The 19768-nt window shown below is 40.5% G+C and overlaps 2 protein-coding genes across 2 annotated transcripts; one reads left to right on the top strand and one right to left on the bottom strand.

Annotated features, from left to right (window-relative positions):
• Nucleotides 1-46: 46 nt before the first annotated feature.
• Nucleotides 47-2223, bottom strand: LOC131678852 (glutathione S-transferase 1-like). The gene is made up of 3 exons (XM_058959259.1): nt 1879-2223; nt 1615-1815; nt 47-1222 (listed from the first exon to the last, which is right to left on the bottom strand). Exons 1-3 carry the CDS (start codon nt 2026-2028, stop codon nt 899-901), a joined length of 675 nt encoding a protein of 224 aa, XP_058815242.1. The 5' UTR covers nt 2029-2223; the 3' UTR covers nt 47-898.
• Nucleotides 2224-2764: 541 nt separating this feature from the next.
• Nucleotides 2765-3805, top strand: LOC131678853 (glutathione S-transferase 1-like). The gene is made up of 2 exons (XM_058959260.1): nt 2765-3069; nt 3134-3805. The coding sequence occupies exons 1-2, from the start codon at nt 2926-2928 to the stop codon at nt 3653-3655; spliced, it is 666 nt and encodes a 221-aa protein (XP_058815243.1). The 5' UTR covers nt 2765-2925; the 3' UTR covers nt 3656-3805.
• The last annotated feature ends 15963 nt before the right edge of the window (nt 3806-19768 follow it).

The raw sequence follows: 19768 nt of genomic DNA, 5'->3' as shown, positions 1-19768 counted from the left end.
AGAAGGGCAAAAAATATATGCTTACTTCATTCAAAGGAAACAATAATGGAGTATTTTTATTGCCGATTGGACCACTATCAGGAAAGGCACAAGAGGCCAAAAATAAATAATGGAAGAGGTACATATCGATTAAATTGAGTAACTGACATTTTGGAAACTGTTGTGTACTCTGCAGGTATAGAAAACATCACACGGGAAAGTTTTCTCGGCAGATCGCAAATTTAGATCTACTGCACTGGTTGTTCATAATTCATTTTCAGAAAACGCGAGATCCCTACTAGCTAATATAAATATTGACGATTCGTCCGATAGCGAATCTGAATGAAAATATTTTGGTTTACAGGTTTAATAATAACTGAAGTGTCACAACTATCATCGCTCTAAACCACTTTGTATACGCCCCTTTTAATTTAAAAAATAATCGTTAAAAGTTACATTTAGAAAAACTGTTTTAAGGGGTCTATCAAAAGTATCTCTACATATCTCGCTACGGTACAGTTTCAGGTGTTTTTATTTCGAATATGAAGTGTTTGTTATCTGTGGTACAAGTAAAAGTGGAGTTTAAGAAATAGTCATTTGATTTTGGAAATAACAATATACCAGTTATTACTATTTAGCAAATACCACTGATTTTTTATATGAACAATTTTAAGAACCAATTGATAGACAAATCGTGTTTCTCTACCGTTTTCAACCAAGAAGCACAATCGAGATCATTTAATGTTTTGGAAGCATCTGCCATTATATGACTTTATTTAGCAATTAAACATACGATTAAAAAAAATTCATTGACGAAATTATTATGTTTGATATAACACGTTTTAACAAAAGTTGAATTTCGAAAATAGCGATTGCACGCCAATCCTAAAAACTTAAAATCCTCCAAACTAGCCCACTGTTAGGCTTTAACTGAATTCTTCTCCAAGCTACTGAGAACAAATTTGGACAGTTCATCTGCTCCACTGCCGTTAGCCTCTTCGTAATAGGGTAATTTTTTCAGACGTTCCAACCAGTCATATATTTTTGGGTATTTCGATTTGTCCACCGGAATGACCCCCATTATGGACGCAAAAGACGAAACACAACTAAAATCGGCAATAGTTAAGGAGTTTCCTGCGACGTAGTCATCCACCAGGGTATCCTCCAACAGTTGGTAGGCCTTTAGGATGTATTCCTTCTTCTCGGTGGGAATTTCAGAACCACCGCGGAATAGGATCGGTTCCTGAAAAGTTGGAAAAGAGTTACTCGGGGTTGTGCAACTTCCGGTATCAATACATTCTAAGTTCAGCAATAGTATTATGATCAAGACTATATTTCTAATAAGTGGAGAATAATTTAGGTAAGAACTGTTTTTCTCCATTAAGGAGAAAATTGTTTAAAACCATCTTTACGTGTGAATAGCACAAAACCTATAATGAAATTAGTTATGGGATCATCAGGAACACAAATTGTCTTCGTTTTTTTGAGCTATCGTTAATCCGACACTAGCTCAGTCCTGTCACTAAGTTAGTGTCGCATTCTGATGAGACGAAGTCGAAACGCAAATTTCATAACTAATTTAGTATTATGAACGACAGAATAGCCATGTTTCATATTTTGAAGCATCATACTCACAAATGTAAATCTCATACGAGCGAACAGCACACCAGACTCGAAATGGAGAGCTGCATTTACTTTTGCCTGTTTGACCAATTCTTTCGGGTACAGACTATCGTCTTTTCCATACTTTGACACCAGGTATATCATAATGGCATGACTTTCAGAAATGATTGTTCCGTTATCATCTAGCACTGGGATTGTGTGTTGCGGATTCATCTATGTGTGAGATAGGTTTCGATAACAAATTAATAGAAATTTAACTAAAATAAATTTACCGACCTTCAAATATTCCGGCGTGAGATGCTCACCCGCTAAAAGGTTTACCACTTGTTGATCCAGCTCGATTCCAAGAGCTTTGGCAGTTAATTCCACCGCCCGGCATGGGGGGCTCAAGTGGAGAGTATAAAGCTTTACTTTCACCATACTCATAAATTGCGACAAGCGAGACAATGCACGACTATGTTGCTTTCAAGTAAGAACACGACTGAGGGGGAACTTGTTTTGCCGGAATTTCGACACCGTTTGGGACTGTTTCACACAGACACGAGCATTTGGTAATGAATTTGAAAATTGGTAATGAATACATTGGGTTGTCCTTCTATAATAACGATTATAGAACAAACATTAACGACATTTGTTGTCAGGAATGTTCTTAAATAACCGCATGGAAATACATCAAATTCAGAGTAATCGCCATAAACGCAATTTATGGGAATTTGTTTTATATGTACAGTGTAATCAAATGCTTCAAGAAACATATTTTCAAACTCGTTCAGAAAAAAAGTTAGCCTGATTGTAATTGTAATTTATTGTTTTATTGGTTACGAAAATCTGTCAGTACAGGACTGTATATCATGTCAAGGACCAGTTCGAAAAAAAACTTGCTATTTTGCGAGAGATTTGAAGCTGTGATCTTGAATTGAAAAGTTTCATCACGGTTGTGAAATAAGTCCCAGCAGCACACAACCACCATTTAAATACCACATAGCGCTTCTAGTAACGGGGAAAATGTGCGACAATATAGTAAAACTCTACTACCAAATTAAACGGTCAAAACTTATCCACCCTAGCATAGCTAATCAGTCTTGCTGTCAGTCGATGTAGTTGTAGATGACTTGCTAGAAAAGTGCTAATAAGTAATATACCGGCTTACGTGTTCGATGCTTCACCGCTCAGCACAACTACTGCGGCACGGACATTTAGTGTGGCGGTTGGACCGGTCCTACTATAAATACATCATCTCAGTTTGTTTTGTGCGTACCATTCAGTCCAGTCGAGTTTATACGCATCAACAGATTGCTGGTGTTTTGTAAAAGTTGCTAAAAAATGGCCCCCATAACCTTGTACACAACCCGTCGCACACCGGCTGGGCGAGCCGTCGAGATTACGGCCAAAATAATTGGCGTTGATCTGGATATCAAATTTATGGACCTCACGAAAAAGGAACACTTGACTGAGGATTTTTTAAAGGTAAAATAAATCGTAAAATCGTCATACTGAGTGGGGTTTAAAATGAACTTTTGGTTGCTTCCAGATGAACCCTCAACATACGGTTCCGACTATCGTTGATGATGGTGTGCCTCTGTACGATAGTCACGCTATCATCATCTATCTTGTATCAAAGTACGCCAAAGACGATGCCCTGTATCCGAAAGATCTGGTGACGCAGGCACGTATCAACGCGATTTTGCACTTCGAGTCTGGTGTTCTGTTTGCTCGGCTCCGCGGAGCCCTGTCTCCAATGTTCTACCAGGGCTGCCCGGAAGTTCCAGCGGACAAACTTGCTGCCATCTATGACGCTTACGATCTGGCGGAAGCGACGCTGAGGTCCGACTATTTGGTTGGTGACTCACTCACACTTGCTGATATTAGCTGTAGCACTTCGCTGGTCACGCTAAACACCCTATTTCCGGTCGATGCTGACAAGTGTCCCAAATTAGTTGCTTATCTCGAACGGTTGGAGCAGAATTTACCAAATCATAAGGAATACAACCTGGAACGTTCTAAGGAATCTTTGGCGCTTTACAAGCAAAAGTTGATTGAAAACAAGAAGTAATAAAATGAATGGATTATATAACGTAATGAAGAAAGCATGTTCAACGAACACAGACAAACCGGTTGCATTTTTTTCATATCTGGAGAAAATATACACTGTGTCCAAGTGACGTTTACTTTCTCTTTCGATTATTACGTCGCCACTATAAAATTTTCCTCTAATTTTTTAGTATATCGCTATCGAAAGATGACTGTATTGACTAATGTTATGCTAGAGTTAAAGGGTAAATCACACATAACAAATTTAGGATACAACTAAATTTAACATGTTTAAAATTTCAAATTGATAAAACTTGAAAATCAGTGATTCACAATTGCTAGCTACGCAACTATTTGCTACGCGTGTTTGACAGTTAAACTTCAGTTGCATTGCATCGACCACAGCGCCACCTACAAACGTTTGCCAAAATGTGTTTTGGCGGCGCGGGGATTTTTGCCGCACGGGGAAAAAACCTTGTTTTGCCGCTCCTTTTGTAAAGAATTATCAAAAGGGTTCAACTATTTCCCACCTATTCATATGAAACAAATATGATAAAGGTATTTGAAAATGTCTGCATAAGGATGAACGTTTTCACATTTTATTATCAATATTTTGTCAATAATATGCATTAAAAACCCTAAACTGGTTCATATATTATTAAATTTTAAAATTTCAGCTTTCTTAATTAGTTATGGAATTTGAGTTGCGTCTCATCAGAATCCAACACTAACTTAATGATAGGACTAAGCTAACACCGGATTGACGCTAGCTTCAAAAACGAAAAGATGATTTTTGTTTTTGTGTATAGTCTGGTGGATGTCCCGCGATAAAAGGAGTTCAATTTTACGCTGAAGAGAACCAGTGAAATCGAAACATTTGGTTTGGCTTAGCAAGTCAATGCAAGATGCAATGAGTTATATTTATCTTTAGTGGAGCAAAATGTAGATAAAAACTATTTTTTCTTTACTAGGGAGAAAATTGTTTAAAACCACCTTTGCGCGTAAGAGCACAAAACCTATAACTAAATTAGTTATGGAATTTGTTGAGTATGTAACCACCGTACTCTAGTTGCCCCCACTTTTGGTACGTCTTAAAACCTTTTCACGTATTATCATAAATAATCAACAACAACGAATACGTTTTGATTAAATCAACTTTTGTTTTTTTTATAATTCGCACTTTGTTTTTGATCGTTACCTCTGAACCTGCCCGAAACCAATTCAGAATTTGCGTTTCGACTTCGTCTCAACAGAATCGGACACTAACTTAGTGACAGAACTAAGTTAGTGTCGAACTAACGCTGGCTCCAAAAACGAAAACTCGATTTGTGTTTTTGAGCAAACCCCTTGTCCTGTGTCCCGCGAGAAGTCTAAACGTAAATTCCGTGGGATTTGTGCTATTAACGCAGAAAGGTTGTTTTAAACAATTTTCTCCTTAGTAGTGAAAAATAGTTTTTACCTACATTTAATTTCACTTAGGAGAAATATAGCATAGTGCATATTGCATTGGCTTGCTAAGCTAAACCAGAAGTTTCGATTTCATGAGTTCTCATCAGCTTAAAATCGAGGGTCTGCCTCAAAGGGAAGAAGAGCGTGTCCGGATAAGAATAAGAAGAGTGGCAGATTTGACAAGCGCAAAACAGATTTAAGATAATCTGCATAAGGTGTATGCAATTGTGTACAATAATATTATTGGTGGCAAACGCCTTGAGAACCTCAAAAAGGCTGAAAGCACTAGTTTCTATATTCAAACATTGTTTTAATTAATTTCGATTTTAATAACCTCTTTTTTTGGTAAGTAAAGCAGTTTTTAACCAATATAGATGTTGCCAATTGCCAAACCAAAACTCTCGCTTTACGTATGCCTATACCTTATCTAGTATCATCCTGGGTTTTCACGTCATTTGCAGTTTGACAAGACCAAAATTTGACAAGACCATAATTTGATGTTGGAACGGTCTATCCCTGAGAATCATCATAGAAAGGGCAATCCCTCGCTTAAAATGAGCTTAATTTCTTGTGGGACATCAGGCTTGACTAGGGGTTTGCTCAAGAACACAAATTGTGTCTCCGTTTTATGGTCAATCCGGCGCTAGCTTAGTCCTATCACAAAGGTGTCGTAATCTAACGATGCTTCTCCTGAGAACTGACCCGGTCAAAAAATGCGGATGAACATGGTCAGGCGATTTAAACAGTTTGACGTTTGACTTAACTCGCCTGTGCTAATTGCCCCTAAGAACAAATGCAATTTGCGAATGCGATTTAAAGGCAATTTCAACACTTAGACAAATTTTCTGGCGGCTGAAGTGGACTTGGCTGTTTTTTGCGCTTTTCAAACATGGCGGTTCGTGATTAGCTTAAGCTTAAAATTGTTTTTTTTTTAACAATTGGCGTGTTCTCGCTTGTATTTTGTTTGTCTAGTGCACTTCATTTAGCCAACGAATGTGGAAAATTGTGAAATCGTGTGGAAGTATAGTAGAACAAGATCTCTGACCTAAACCCTCACTGAAAGTCAGATTGTGGTAAGCTTTGGTGTGCAATACCAATTTCACCATTGATTCTTCCTACAGTTTGGTGGTGATTACCTAGTACACTGATAAGTTTATGTGAGTAAATAATATATCCGAAAATAAGTATTATTTGTAATTTTCATATTAGGCAATTAAAGGCGATTAAATGGCGCGTTCCCTGGGCGATTTGGTGGCGATTTAAGGGCGAGTAGGGCAGCAAGAAAATCACGGCGGCGAATCGCCCAAATGTTGCATTTGAAATAGCCCCCTGATTGCCAGCAAATTGCTGGCAAATTGAAGGGCAATTAGCGCATCCGAGTTGGCAATAGCCCCCCGTTAGCCAGCAGCTTGCCCCCAGTCAAAACCTTATTAACAGTCAAAAGCCTTATTAACAGAGTTGCCAGTTTTCTTTATTAAAATCTAAAAGGCACATTACTTCCTTACAAAAGGTAGTATAGGATTCTGCTGAGACGAAGTCAAAACGCCAATTCCATAATTAATTTTTAATAGAGAAAAAATAATTTTTATTCTTAGAGTGATCTACTCCTGGATCAGAATGCAAAAATCTTCTAGCAAATTTTCTTTGCCAACCAATCGGACAACCATAAGAGATGTGAACAGATGCATTTAAACTGTTAACGTTGTAATCTGGAGAGTTTTTGACATATGTAAGTCGGTGCAACTAGCGAATAAAATTCGTTACTTGGACAGATGGTGGCCCAATCAGCGAATCACGACTGTTCATAGGTTTGTTCTTAAAAAAATCAAAAAAGACACGAGATTTAAATTTAAAATACACGGTACATCTGATCAGTTTAGGTAAGAATAATGAGCAATTAGTTAAGGGGTAAAAGGGACCTTTAATCGCTTTATCACCCAAAAAACTTGAATTATTTTCGGACTCACTATGTACCCAAATAAACTAGTCGTTATACAAGGCAATCACCATAGTAAACTGCTAAACTCTAGGAAGAATGACGACAACAGGTTTCTTGCTCGTCTAAATTTTCTCTGTTATATTGTGCGAAAATCTGAAAACAACAAGGCTCCATCGTTACCAGATTTCTTTAACGTGCTGTTAACAATTTCTGAAAATAACTACCTCAATGCCAAAAATTTACAAATCCAGTTGTATTCTCGAGATAGACAATAATTCAATCGACTAAAATAGAAACCTCATGTATTTTATTGCATTCTTTTATACCAAAGTGCAATAAATTACACGAAATAATATCATAAATAAAGTGCTGTAAGTGACTAAACAGTAATTTCACTCCGTTTGAATTTGTCTTATAACCTAGGGGCAGATCACTTGCGATGCATTTTTAAAAATCAGCGAAATTAAATGCATTTATTTCCATCAAAATAGAAATTCATTATGTATTTTGCGTTGCGTGCAATGTTTTTGCGTGCAATGTTTTTGCGTTGCATGCAATGTGGTTTGCGTTGCGTGTAAGACGTCAAAACCCTACACAAAAACTAGCCCTACATTTAACAAAACGTCGAACAAAGTGGATCAGCGTAGGACGTTTGTTAAACAAACTTTTCTGCGAGGGAGTGCCAAGCTGATGCAAAAATGGAAATTAAATGCATTTTTTCTAATTTGATGCAAATTTGTTATACATTCTTAGAGTGATCTGCCCCTAGCTTATAACTCGATTGAAGCCACTCAAAATTACAACAAAAACTGTGGTAGCCAGAAATAAAGAAGTAGTCATCATTTCATGCATAGAAGATACGCTAACAGGCTTCTTGCTCTTCTTAATTGTCTCTACTATACCAGCTTCAAAAAATCTGAAGACAACAAGCGGTCACCGTTGCCAGATTCTTTTTGCATGCTTTTCACAATTGCTGAAAATAATTGTACCTCAAAGATCGCACCTCAACCAAGAATTGACAATACTAGCTACATTAAACAAATAAATTTTATTTGTATTCGTGTCTTTCTTAATAATACATGTAGCCATATCTGTCGCATCTCTTGCGGAACATATCAGAACTTCCGACAACCGAACCGGTGTGGCACAGCTATTCGTAGAGACGTGCTATCCTGTCAAACATCCTCGTACCACTGACTCAGTCATTCAGCACTTTAAATTTGCATGAAAAGCGGACCCTACACGAAACAAATATTGTCAAAAAATATATTGACAAAAGCTTCAATCCATCAATCCCATTTAAATTCTACAGAAATAATATTTTCAAAATGACCTTGCACCATCAATATCTGGATCAATATATGATTTATTGTCACCATTTCTGTTCGTGTAGGGTACGCTAAATGTTGGTGTGCATAAAAAGGAGCCAGAATTGATTCAGCAGCGCTGTTTTACACCCCGTTTGTAAATATTATGAACGCTCTTGACTGGCAAAACGACCAATCAGAAGCTGGTTCAATATTGAGGTTAGGACTGGATCAAATTAACGATTGTTTTCGCTTTTCGTAAAGTAATACCACAGATAACAGACATTAACTGAAATTACGAATAAATCGAACGTCTGAAACACGGTTGGCAAACGTTTGTAGATGGCGCAGTGATCGATACAATGCAGTTGGGGTGCAGCTGTCAAACACGTGTAGCAGTTTGTCTTCACATCTCGCCCTGAGCAGAAGCAAAAAATCGTCCCGCGCAAGTGAAACAGTCAATTCTACCTAAAAATCAATCGGTGCCTATCACACAAGCAGTCCATATAACAATAGCCTATACCTACTGTGCGATTTAGTGATGACTGACGGTGCCCAGCAAAAAGCAACCCAGATACGGCCGAACTGTGTTGCTGTTGATTTTTCGAAATGCCCCGTAAGACCAGCCATTCGGGAAGTGGAACAGTTATTAAAAGTGCAGATGAAACTCAATCTGGCTGAAGTGAAAACCCTACAAATGCATCATATCAAACATTGCGTGCTGATTTCGTTCAACAACATTAACCAAGCTGAGTCATTCGCCTCGCGAAACAACATGCAGCACACCGCCGAATGCGGCAATGTTAAATATAGCATTCCCGTATACATCGAGAACGGCGCTGTAGAAATTCGTGTCCATGATTTGGCTACGCGTACCCCTGACGGCGCGATTAAAAAATGCTTGCAAAAATACGGAGAAGTAGACTCCGTTACACATGAGACTTGGAGGATTTTTTTCCCGGGCATCCCTAACGGTGTTCGTGTGGTGAGAATGCGTGTGACCAAGCCAATTCCCTCATACATAACCGTCACAGCGTTAGGAAGTGACGATGTTCTCATTCATCAAACATCAATAGTCAAGTACCCAGGGCAAATTCCTACGTGCCAGTTCTGCACGAAGAAGCTGCACCTCGGAAAACCTTGCGTAGAAACTATTAAGGAAAACTTAACCAATCCAACTGAAATCGGCCCAGAACCATCTTACGCTAAACCACTAACAGCTGCAAAACAAACATCTTCGGATCAAGCACCAACAACCAGCAACAACAACAACGAAACGAATGCCGAAAAATACGAACATACAATGACGATCGATAAGAGTATGACACAAACTGGAACATCTGACCGCGAGCAGCAGGAAAGTAGTACGGATGAGGACATGGACATGAACGACAACGCAAAAGAAGACAAACGGATCGAACCTCGAATGGCAGTGGACAACACTGGCAATATTTCGCCCCCTAGAAAAAGGATCTCAACACGCAGCAGAAAGCTGCGTCTAAACGAGACAAAAAACTTAACATATTTGTTTTTTTTATTTATTGTAAAAACGAACATTCGGCCTCGTTGAGCTACCGCATTTGGGCCTAAATAAATTTAATAATTATAAAAAAAACACGTGTAGCAAACAGTTGCACAGATGGCAATAGTGAAACACGGATCTCCAACGTTTATCAATTTGAAAGTTTACATAGGTTTTTGAAGAAATTTTGTTCTAGCCTAAACGTCTGTTATCTGTGGTAATACAAAAGTTCTAGTGGGGGCGAGAAAATGACAGCTAAAAAGGACAAGGAGTACTCGCCAAAATGCTGCATTTGAGATAGCTTCCAATATGCCAGCAAGTTGAAGAGCATTTAGAGCACTTGAGTTGGCAAGTAGGTTCCCATTAGTCAGCAATTTGCCCATCATGATTGAAATAAAAAAAATGAGAGCCCCTCGCCCTCAATTTATTTTGGTCCTATTGAAAGCTTACCCGAGAAAATAGTTCTGATTGTAAAAGTGTTGACAATCCTTGGTAAGGATATTTTTCTAAATAAATATTTTAAAACGCAATTTTGATATCAATAATTATGTAATTCAAAAACAAAAATCTCGATTCTCGTAGGTGTGAAAAACTAACCAGAAGTAACCAGATGTGATACAAGATGGTTGTCCAGGGACTATTTGGTTTTGCCTGTACGATTGCAATTGCTGCAGTAGTTGCGGTAGGAGCTTATTATGCCGCTAGCAACATCTACAATAACTACACGCGAGCTTCTCCAAATGATAGACCAGCCAGAAGACGGTCGTTTTGTGAGAAAGGCACTAATTGGAATGGATATGACAGTTCGGATAAGTATGCGCATTTTTTTTGTTAAAAATGCAAAACAGTCTAACCATGTCTGTTTCAGAGTTAATTGCACCATTTGTTTGGAAACTGCATTCGGAAGTCAAGCCAGCCAGCTTCAATGTGGGCATTTATTTCACAAAAAGTGCATCCAACATTGGCTTAATTCCTCCGATAAAGTGTGCCCAAATTGCCGAGAGCCAGCGAAGATCGTGTGATTAGATACAGCAATATTGTCCAGTAAATCGTTCTTCAATTTAAAAGCAGATCAATACTGAACATATCTGGTCGTAGATTAGCGTATCAAATTGGTAGACGCGATGGCTGATAAAATTTATGAACAGAGTAGGATTTAGTGGTTCTGATCTGATATTTGTCAACGTTCTTTCCGTTGATGCATTGTGAATAATTAGTCAAATAAGTTTGATTTCTTTTCTGCGTTTGAGTGTTACAGTAACCTGCCTTTTGATACCCGACGTATAAATTTAAAATAATAGAAAGTAGAAGCAATAAAAATGAGACGCTAAACATACTATAACCTTCAATTTATTTATTTTTAGAGAGTTGTCCTGCTGGAGCTGTAGAGCTAGGTTTTCGGAAGGGCTCCCCGTCAGAATCACTACAATTGCAGACGAGACATGCAACGTCGCCCACTAAAACAGCTTAAAGCCAATTGCAGCGGGCCGTGATTCTGAATGTGATATTCATTGTACGGTTCAGATATGTTCGGTGTAGAGACTTCGCGATCGCGTATATCATCGCGCAGGGCGCGAGCGTTTGTATCTTAATGTATTCGGTCGCATGTGCTGACGTGTACGTAGCTTCGCATGTATGAATTCTATTTATGTCTTTCGCCTAAGCTCGATTTCGTAATCGTGTGGCAATTCACATATTCGCGTGCGTTCTTGGATGCTCACGCGGACCGTCATTCCAATATTTAGTTGTCGGTGTACAATTCACATTGTGACAGGGAATGAGTTTCCCCATTAGAGTTCCCGGTCATGTCGCCAATGAACGCCAGTGGATATGAGAGCTTTCTTTTTTAAGGCTCAAGTTACCTCAAGGTTTGGTAGTATGCGTAAGAAAAATTGTGTTCAGCTTTGCCACCAGATTATCCATTTAAACCTTTTCAAAACTCTAAAAGAAGAATATCAGTCGATTTATTAGATCATCACGATTCAATTCATGCAAAATACTTGCTGGAAAAACCATCGGCTTAGCTGGATGGTGCTTTTGAAAAAGTGGCTGTGATTTTTTATCACACTACCACACCGAGCTGGGGTACGCAACACAACTGCGCAATGAAAAAACCACAGCTACTTTTTCAAAAGCACCATTTAGCTAAGCCGATGGTTTTTCCAGCAGGTATTTTGCATGAATTGAATCGTGATGATCTAATAAATCGACTGATATTCTTCTTTTAGAGTTTTAAAAAGGTTTAAATGGATAATCCGGTGGCAAAGCTGAACACAAATTTTCCTACGCACACTACCAAGCGTTCAATTCTAACACATGCTTAAAAAAGGTAACATGAACCTTAATTGGTCCAATTGAAGTCTGAAGTCTAGTCTGCTGACACCAACGATAAATACTTCCGGAAGTGACCAATTCATGATCGTGCGAGCGCGGGAGTTTTTAGGTTCACACTTGCAACCGCGTTTGAAGATTTATAAGAGCTGAGACATTCACCTTATCACCGGTATGTTATTATGTTTGCGAGATCGCGTGTATAGGTGCCGTGGATGGTCGCCAAGGGCTCAAGCATTTATATGTTAACGTGTTTGTTACGTGTATGTGACATTGCGTGTATAATTTCGATTTTATAATCAAGGGGCTGTACTCGGGCCTGTATTCTTGAATGATCGCGCGTGGGCCGCGAATCTGATGCTTAATTTTTAATTTATGGTACATATGGTAAAACAGAGTCAGTTTCGCCATATTACTAGAGTTCCCGGTCATGCTGCCATGGAACGTGTTGTCTAATGAACATGAGCGTATTTTTTTTATTGGTCCAACTGAAAGCATGAGGCTAGGACCGAGGTTAGATTTCCGAACGTGACCATTTCGCACGATGGTGGGTTAATGGTTAAAACCGCGTTTGTAAGTTTATATGTGCTACAACATTCACTTAACTACCGGGGGGTATGTCTAGATGATTGCAATTGCATGGCTGCGTTTATGACCAGGTTGGTGTTATCGTGAGGGCACGAGGGTTTGTATGTTTGCATATGAGTATAGATAGAGTATAGCATAAAAGGAATCATAACATGCCGAATAGAGAAAAATAGATGCAAAGAGTTGATTTCAAGTGTATAAATTGACCGATACTATTTTGGTATAACGATAACAAAACAGTAGATGGCAGACGTCTCGTGCTGCTTCTTGGACCGCCGACGTTTGGAATGATTGCGTTCGTTGATTCGCCGATTGATTTGGTTGATTCTTTTCAGTCGATGTGGTTGCTGAAGCTCAATCGGTCGTCGATTATCACGCCCAACTGCTTCAGTGCACGTTTCCATGCAATCACGTATCCTTCTATCTGCATTCGCTGAACCGCTTTCCAACTGCACCTCCGTCTTGTGGTGAGCTATTTGTAGCTTGACCCCGTTCATCCAGCTCTCGATCGCGTCTATTAACTCCGTCACCGAGACCTCCACTTCGTCAAGTGTCCATCGTACATCCCGTTCCAAAGAGTTAGACCAAGAATGGGGTCCTGAGTAACGCGCGCTGTAACTCGCATTGACTTCTGCCACTCGTTCGTCTCGTACAGCAGCGCTCTGCTCTGGAAGTAACTCTTAAGGATCTGGCATAGATAGTTGGGAACCCTCAATCTGTGCAGCGCTGCAATGATAGTTTCCAAGCCGGCGCTGTTAAATGCATTCTTCACATCTATTGTCACCACAGCACAGTATCGATCTCTTCTTCGCTTCTGTTTAGATGCCTTATCAGCTCTTTCGAGCACTGTCCGAATTGCTTCCACTGTGGATGCTCCTTTGCGAAATCCAAACTGCATCTTGAACAGTCCGTGCTCACCCTCCATGCATTTCGTCAGCCTGTTTAGGATGATTCTTTCCAGGAATTTTCCGAGTGTATCCAGCAGACATATGGGCCTATACGAAGCCGGATCGCCAGGTGGTTTCCCTGGCTTCGGCAGCAAAAACCACCAACGAAGAGGTCTTTGTTGAAGACTTCCGCTCGCCGGTCATCCTTCTCCGTGTTGTAGCAGGGTTCTGTTTACCGAATCACCTGGGTACTCTCCACCCCATGTTCGTCATCAGTGAAGGACTACAAAATGCAACGTCGGTGATATACTTCCTCCTGGCTCTCTGAAATGTGCTTACGGATTCTTCCTAGGTCTAACTTCGGTAGAGCTTCCTGCAAGCACAGAGAACAGACATACAAGCTAGAACAAAGCTTCTCGAAAAGCTTGTGTAAACATTTAAATGAAAATACGTTGAAAATCATCATCGCACACAGGTTTGCATGCGTGAATCACCATTGCATCCAAGTTTGTAAGCAAGGCCCGTACATTGATTACTGGTCAATCGTAGCGCCGACTAGCGGCAAGTTGCTACTTGCGGATGACATTTCAAAACGACAGTTTTATTTCTTACACATTTTGAAAACTTTACTTGTATGTCAGTTCTCAGTGCTGCAAGATGTACCCCCTTGTGTTGGTTACTCTATTGCTCCACTGCACTGTCCAGGCATTGAAGACCACCAATGACAACCGGATTTCGGCCGATCAATTGCTCGGTGAACTGCTCCAGCATTAGACTGAACTACTCCAGTGTCCACCTTGGAGGAGTGTAACAGCTGTACACGAAGACGCCGTTGATTTTAGCGATCACGAAGCCTTCGTATGAGCGTTCTACCACTTCTTGAATGGGGAATCTGCTCATAACTTGTGGCACAGCCGTTCCGGATCTATTCGAAATCGGCTCTGCAATCAAAGCGACGTCACACATAGTTTCTGTCGTAGACAGCCAAAACTGTGGGGTATCACAGTGATTCAGGTGATTCAGATCAACCTTGGTTATCTCCTTAATCGTTAGCCGGCCTACAATCACCCTCTTGTAGGCAACGCATTTAAAGCCACCCGTCTGATGGTCGTTTCCGTTCTCTGGAGACCAAAGCATGCACTTCAGCCTCTGCTTTCCGTTTCTTGCAAAATGGCCCGTCTCCCCGCTTTTCAGCACATCCTGGATTTATCCGGGCGATTTCAAGCCCCACCAAATGTTCAAAGCCCAAACACTTGAAGCATTTCTCCGCTTGTTTATTCACCGGTTGGGAAGCTCTCAATGGGTATCTAGACCATCTAACCGTAACTTTTCCTACCTACCTCCAGCGCCTTGTCGGCAGCGGTTACCGGTAAACGAATCATCCCTTCCCCCGCATCCCTTCTTTAAACGGATCGTCATGTCCACCCCGCCCAGGTTACACTGCTGCTTCAGTGCGCCTCTCAGCTCGTCTCAGCTCTGGATCCTCTCTGACCTCTGACTCGAGCAGCGCAGCATAGGTCGTCGTGTCATTGACTTTGACGAGCACGGAGTCTTTTTTTGGCGCCTTTTGACGAGTCGGAGGCAACTTGACAGCTCCCATATATTGAACACATAAGCAAATTTTGTGGTGATTTGGTGGTGTCATGGCGGCTCGAATGGAGCAAAATTTGAAAAAGGCGCATCCCATTTATTATTTTCCATATCTGAAAAAATAAACAATTTAAGCATTTCTATCATAAAAATTTATTTCGCTGTTCAAGTTGGAAACTATTGTTATTCCACCATACCTAAACAGAAACATAGATTCTATTTTGAGTTAAAAAAAATCCAAAATAAAATAAATCGATTTTCGGAAATACAAGATGTGTTTTTGGTTGACAAAATGAAGGAAATGATAAAATATATTTATTCATTCGCTTTAATAAACCGAAGCTGATAAACTAGACAACATTAATCCGTAGACATCACCTTATAATACTGGCTGGCTGACGAAATCGGGTCGAAAATCCGACAAAATTAGGGGCTAATAAAAACGAGTTTTCACTGTATTGGAATTTCCGTAAATCTTCTGTATCGAATCAACTTCTCTACAGGCATGAAATCCTCCGGTAGATAACGTTCCGTTAGACAGGAGCCGAGTAAAATGCCAGAATAATTCTGAAGAGATCCGTACCAAAACCATCGCAATATCTTCTGAACAGAATTATTGCAAAAGTCGAACAAAACTCTGGCAGGAGTCGACCAAAATTGTGCATTCCTGGCAGTATTCTTGCTGAAACCGAGCACTAGCGGTTTGCTGCCAGAATTCTGATAAAAGCACGCACATTCTACTCAAAACCAATTTTGCTAAATGTGTTGAAAATCTTACATATATTGTTTATTTTCCCGATCAAAATACTAGAATTGTTGACGTTCCTTATGAACTTGAAACAAGATGTCGTAGGTTCACAAATTGTTAAGCTTAGTGATTTACTTTTATTGGCCAAAATGTTTTTCATTTACATTTTTCAAGAAAAAAGCACCAATGATTTACCGATTACAAACTTCACACAACAAGAAAACCAAAACATTTTTAGGAAGGAAGAGAGCCAGTTGCTAAAGACAGCGACTTCCAGCTAAATTTATAATATGATTTATGTAACTTTACTGCCGGTTTCCAGTTAGGGATAAATTTGTTCTCTAATAATAGTTTTCTTTATCCACATTTTGGAATACGCTTTTTCTAAATGTTGTTCTAGCCGCATTGACGGCATTCATAACACACGTGACGAAACACGCTGTTCTCTTGGAACTTTTTCGTTTCGTTGTTCGTGGTACTCGTACAGAGAAGGCATACTAGCGCCACCATCAAATCGGTGGTACATATATGAAACACGCACTATCTGTCAAGTTATCCCTGGGTTGGTCGGAGGTTCTCCTTTTCTCTTCTGCTCCCCTTTTCTCTGTTCCTTCCGCTTTTGCTGCGGTACTCCAGCTTTCTCCTTGTTGGGTGACGTCCGTTTTTTCGACGACAACAACAGCGTCCTCAAACGTATAAGCACAGACTAACAGACATAACACTTAAAAACAAAACTTCGATCGCTTTAACGGTCATTTTAAATATATTTGTAGTTGGGACTGTGGCCACATTTGAAATTATGGCGCCACTGACATATGAACAGGCATATGGGGGATAGACAACTTATCGGCACGAATTCAACAGGGTAACGCGAAAAGGGATGACGAATTATAGAGCACTTGACAATCTGTAACTGTATTAGTGTGTTCAACGATTTCTTTTCCTCCACCTGTCATAGGTGGAGGAAAACAAATCGAAAATAGCTTTTCGGTCGGATTATTTTTATGATGGAAACTTACCAATCGGTATTGTACGTCTCCGGAATAAGTTTTAGAGCGACATAGAGCATTTCAAAACCATTATAAAAACTGTAGGCGAGCTATTTCTAACATTTAAATTGGCTGATAGTTTTATATATGACAGCTAGAGGACAACAAATGAAATGATTTGCATAGAACTCTATAGCCAATACAGATTATTATGTGAAAACACAGAGAACAGACATGTAAGGTAGAACAATTTTGTTTTCGAAAAACTTGTATAAACATTCGAACATCACTATTGCATAAAGGTTCGCATGCGTGAATCATCATTGTATCCAAGTTTGAACGCACTTGTATGTCAGTTTTCAGTGGTGAAAGTAGTTTAAACATTTGTCTGTGATTTTAGTTTTAATTTTCGACATGTTTTATAGGGCAGGTTAGGTGAGGAATAATTTGATTACGAACCGTTAACATGTGTTTCGTCGCTGATTGTCGTGACTCGATGGACGCCGTCTGGTGATTCGACACTGCTCGCGCCGTCGCAGGTGGACGGCTCACGTGAACCGACGGACTACCAGAGTATTCGCCGGAATACCTGTCACTAGCGTCGCGGACTTTCACACAGTGTGGCCAAACTATTCACGGCTTGAAATTATCTGTCAACTTGAATAGGATTCAATTGTATAAAAATACGTTTCGTTAGGTTTGATTGACTGTTACCAAAAATCTCCTGCCTGCTCTCTGACGGCTGTATTTATCCAGTTTGTCGTCTCGGCTATGGAAAAGGAAATCGATGTCGAACACACAGACTAAGAAATGCACTCGGTCTGTGTCAAAGTTGGTGTTAAGGGTCGAGAGAGGGATTTGATGGATTTTGGAATCGAGGGCTGTTGGGCAGGGATTTTACTAAATTTGAATTTTAATGTAGCTCGCTGAGGTACATCAGCCCTCCGCGTTGCCGTGTCATACTCATTCACGGCGCCTTTCGGATTCTGAGAACCATCTCCTTGATGTACTTATGGACATTGTTTCTCGCGTCTACAAACTTGTAGAGCTCCTCTGCCTAGTACTTCGCTGCCACTACTTTTGGCTTCTGTGGAGTGCAACTCATCGCGCTCTGCTCTGGCTGTTGTTGTTGCTGCTGCTGCCTCTCTTCCTCCTGCTCTTGCTGAATAACTTTAGTTGCTGCTGGTGTTGGTGACCTCACCAAATTACCTTTGTTGAACGGATTCGTTGTGCCTGCTCCATATGTGTTAGTTTCTTGTTTTTTCTCCATTTTATTGGGTCTCCACTCATTGTACGTTGTCGCCTCTTATAATCCCATGGTTATCCATGCAAGCAGAGAGGTCATGTTAAGGTTGACACTATCCTTTATGAGGAGCAGTGTTCAGAGCCGGATCGGTGTAAAATCGAGAATGACCCATCCGAACCTAGTACCACCAACTAAATGGTAACGAATTTTGAACGTACCCGGAAACCTACCACGAATTTGATGGGACGGAGGCAGCCGTGCTGTTAGGCCTCTCGCCATTTCATGTCGGTGTCATCCTTCCTTACTCAGGGAGTAGAACAGAACGCCTGACAGCCCAAAGTCGCCGTCCAATTAGTGATCCGTGCCCTGTCAATTGACGTTCGCCATGGCCAGTATGCCGTAATTATAGTATCTAAGCTTTGCTCGGATTACCAACAACAAACTCCCTGATATGTTCAGTCTATTGCGGCGCTCGTCCTATTCCACCTGTTCGTATCGTCTTCGCTCGGTTATCTCCTTTTTCTCACATGCCATGTGTTGCTAAATCCCTCACAACCTCACGTCCGCTATCGGCTGTTTTGCCAGACTCTACAACCCCACCCTTCGTTTCTTCGACGTAGTATGGCACGTAGTCGTCGTATTTTACGGGTTCACGTCGTACTCGTTTTCCACGAGAATCGTTTCCTTGCTGTTCATCTCGACCATCGTGGTTTCCCACCTCATCTGGTGTAGGGCTTATGGCTGCTTCCTTCTGTTGATGAGCATTTCCAGTATCTGCTGCTTCCTTTCCCTTATCAGAAAACGTTCCATGGCAACCTGGAACTTTTATCAAATGTATAACATAACGCTTGAACTCTTTTCCAAATAACAAAGAGCGAACTGTTGTGTCGCAACCCCTTTTCCTTATAACCTGAAACTCCTCAGGGCCAAAATATGACTGCAATTTGTGATCCTTTTTTATCCGCTTCAAGAATACGCGATCGCCCTCTTCGGTGAGGCTTGGCTCCGCTCGACTCTTCTTGTCTGAATACAAGCGACTAAATATTTCACGAAGCCGATCAATAGTATCCTTAGACTCCATACATGTCATCTCACAGACCTCCAGATATCGGCTATAGCTATCAACAACGAAAAGGCAGCGGTCCAAGGAATCGACTGCTATATCCTCCCAAGGTCCAGTAGGCAATTCCTTCCGCATCATTGATTCTGGAGCATCAGGAACAGTCACTAGGGTACACCCACGGCATTTTTAACGTATGTTTCATTGTAGAGCTTGGGCCACCAGACAGCAGATCGTAGATATGACTTCATCATTCTCATCCCTGGATGTCCCTCATGTGTTATATCCAATACTCGCTGACGCAGCAAAGTAGATATCACTACACGGTATCCACGAACAAGTACTCCACTATACCTTTCCTTACCGTTAAGGAAAGAGCCTTGTTGTCTCTTGCTGTATTCAGAAGCCGTCTCCGCTCTACTCGGGCCATTGTTGCTTGTCGCCAGCCTCGCACTCTTCGAAGGGTTCGCAGGTCGTTC

This window comes from Topomyia yanbarensis, chromosome 2 (assembly GCF_030247195.1).
Source record: "Topomyia yanbarensis strain Yona2022 chromosome 2, ASM3024719v1, whole genome shotgun sequence".
Lineage (NCBI taxonomy): Eukaryota > Metazoa > Arthropoda > Insecta > Diptera > Culicidae > Topomyia > Topomyia yanbarensis.
This window is presented reverse-complemented; position numbering and strand designations above follow the sequence as displayed.

Bases quoted from the DNA above. Each gene is read 5' to 3' on its own strand.
- LOC131678852 (XM_058959259.1), bottom strand. From the start codon at position 2,028: ATGAGTATGGTGAAAGTAAAGCTTTATACTCTCCACTTGAGCCCCCCA. The intron at 1,816-1,878 runs GTCGGTAAATTT...TCTCACACATAG, and splicing joins TCACGCCGGAATATTTGAAG to ATGAATCCGCAACACACAAT. The intron at 1,223-1,614 runs GTGAGTATGATG...CCAACTTTTCAG, and splicing joins CTCGTATGAGATTTACATTT to GAACCGATCCTATTCCGCGG.
- LOC131678853 (XM_058959260.1), top strand. From the start codon at position 2,926: ATGGCCCCCATAACCTTGTACACAACCCGTCGCACACCGGCTGGGCGA. The intron at 3,070-3,133 runs GTAAAATAAATC...GGTTGCTTCCAG, and splicing joins TGACTGAGGATTTTTTAAAG to ATGAACCCTCAACATACGGT.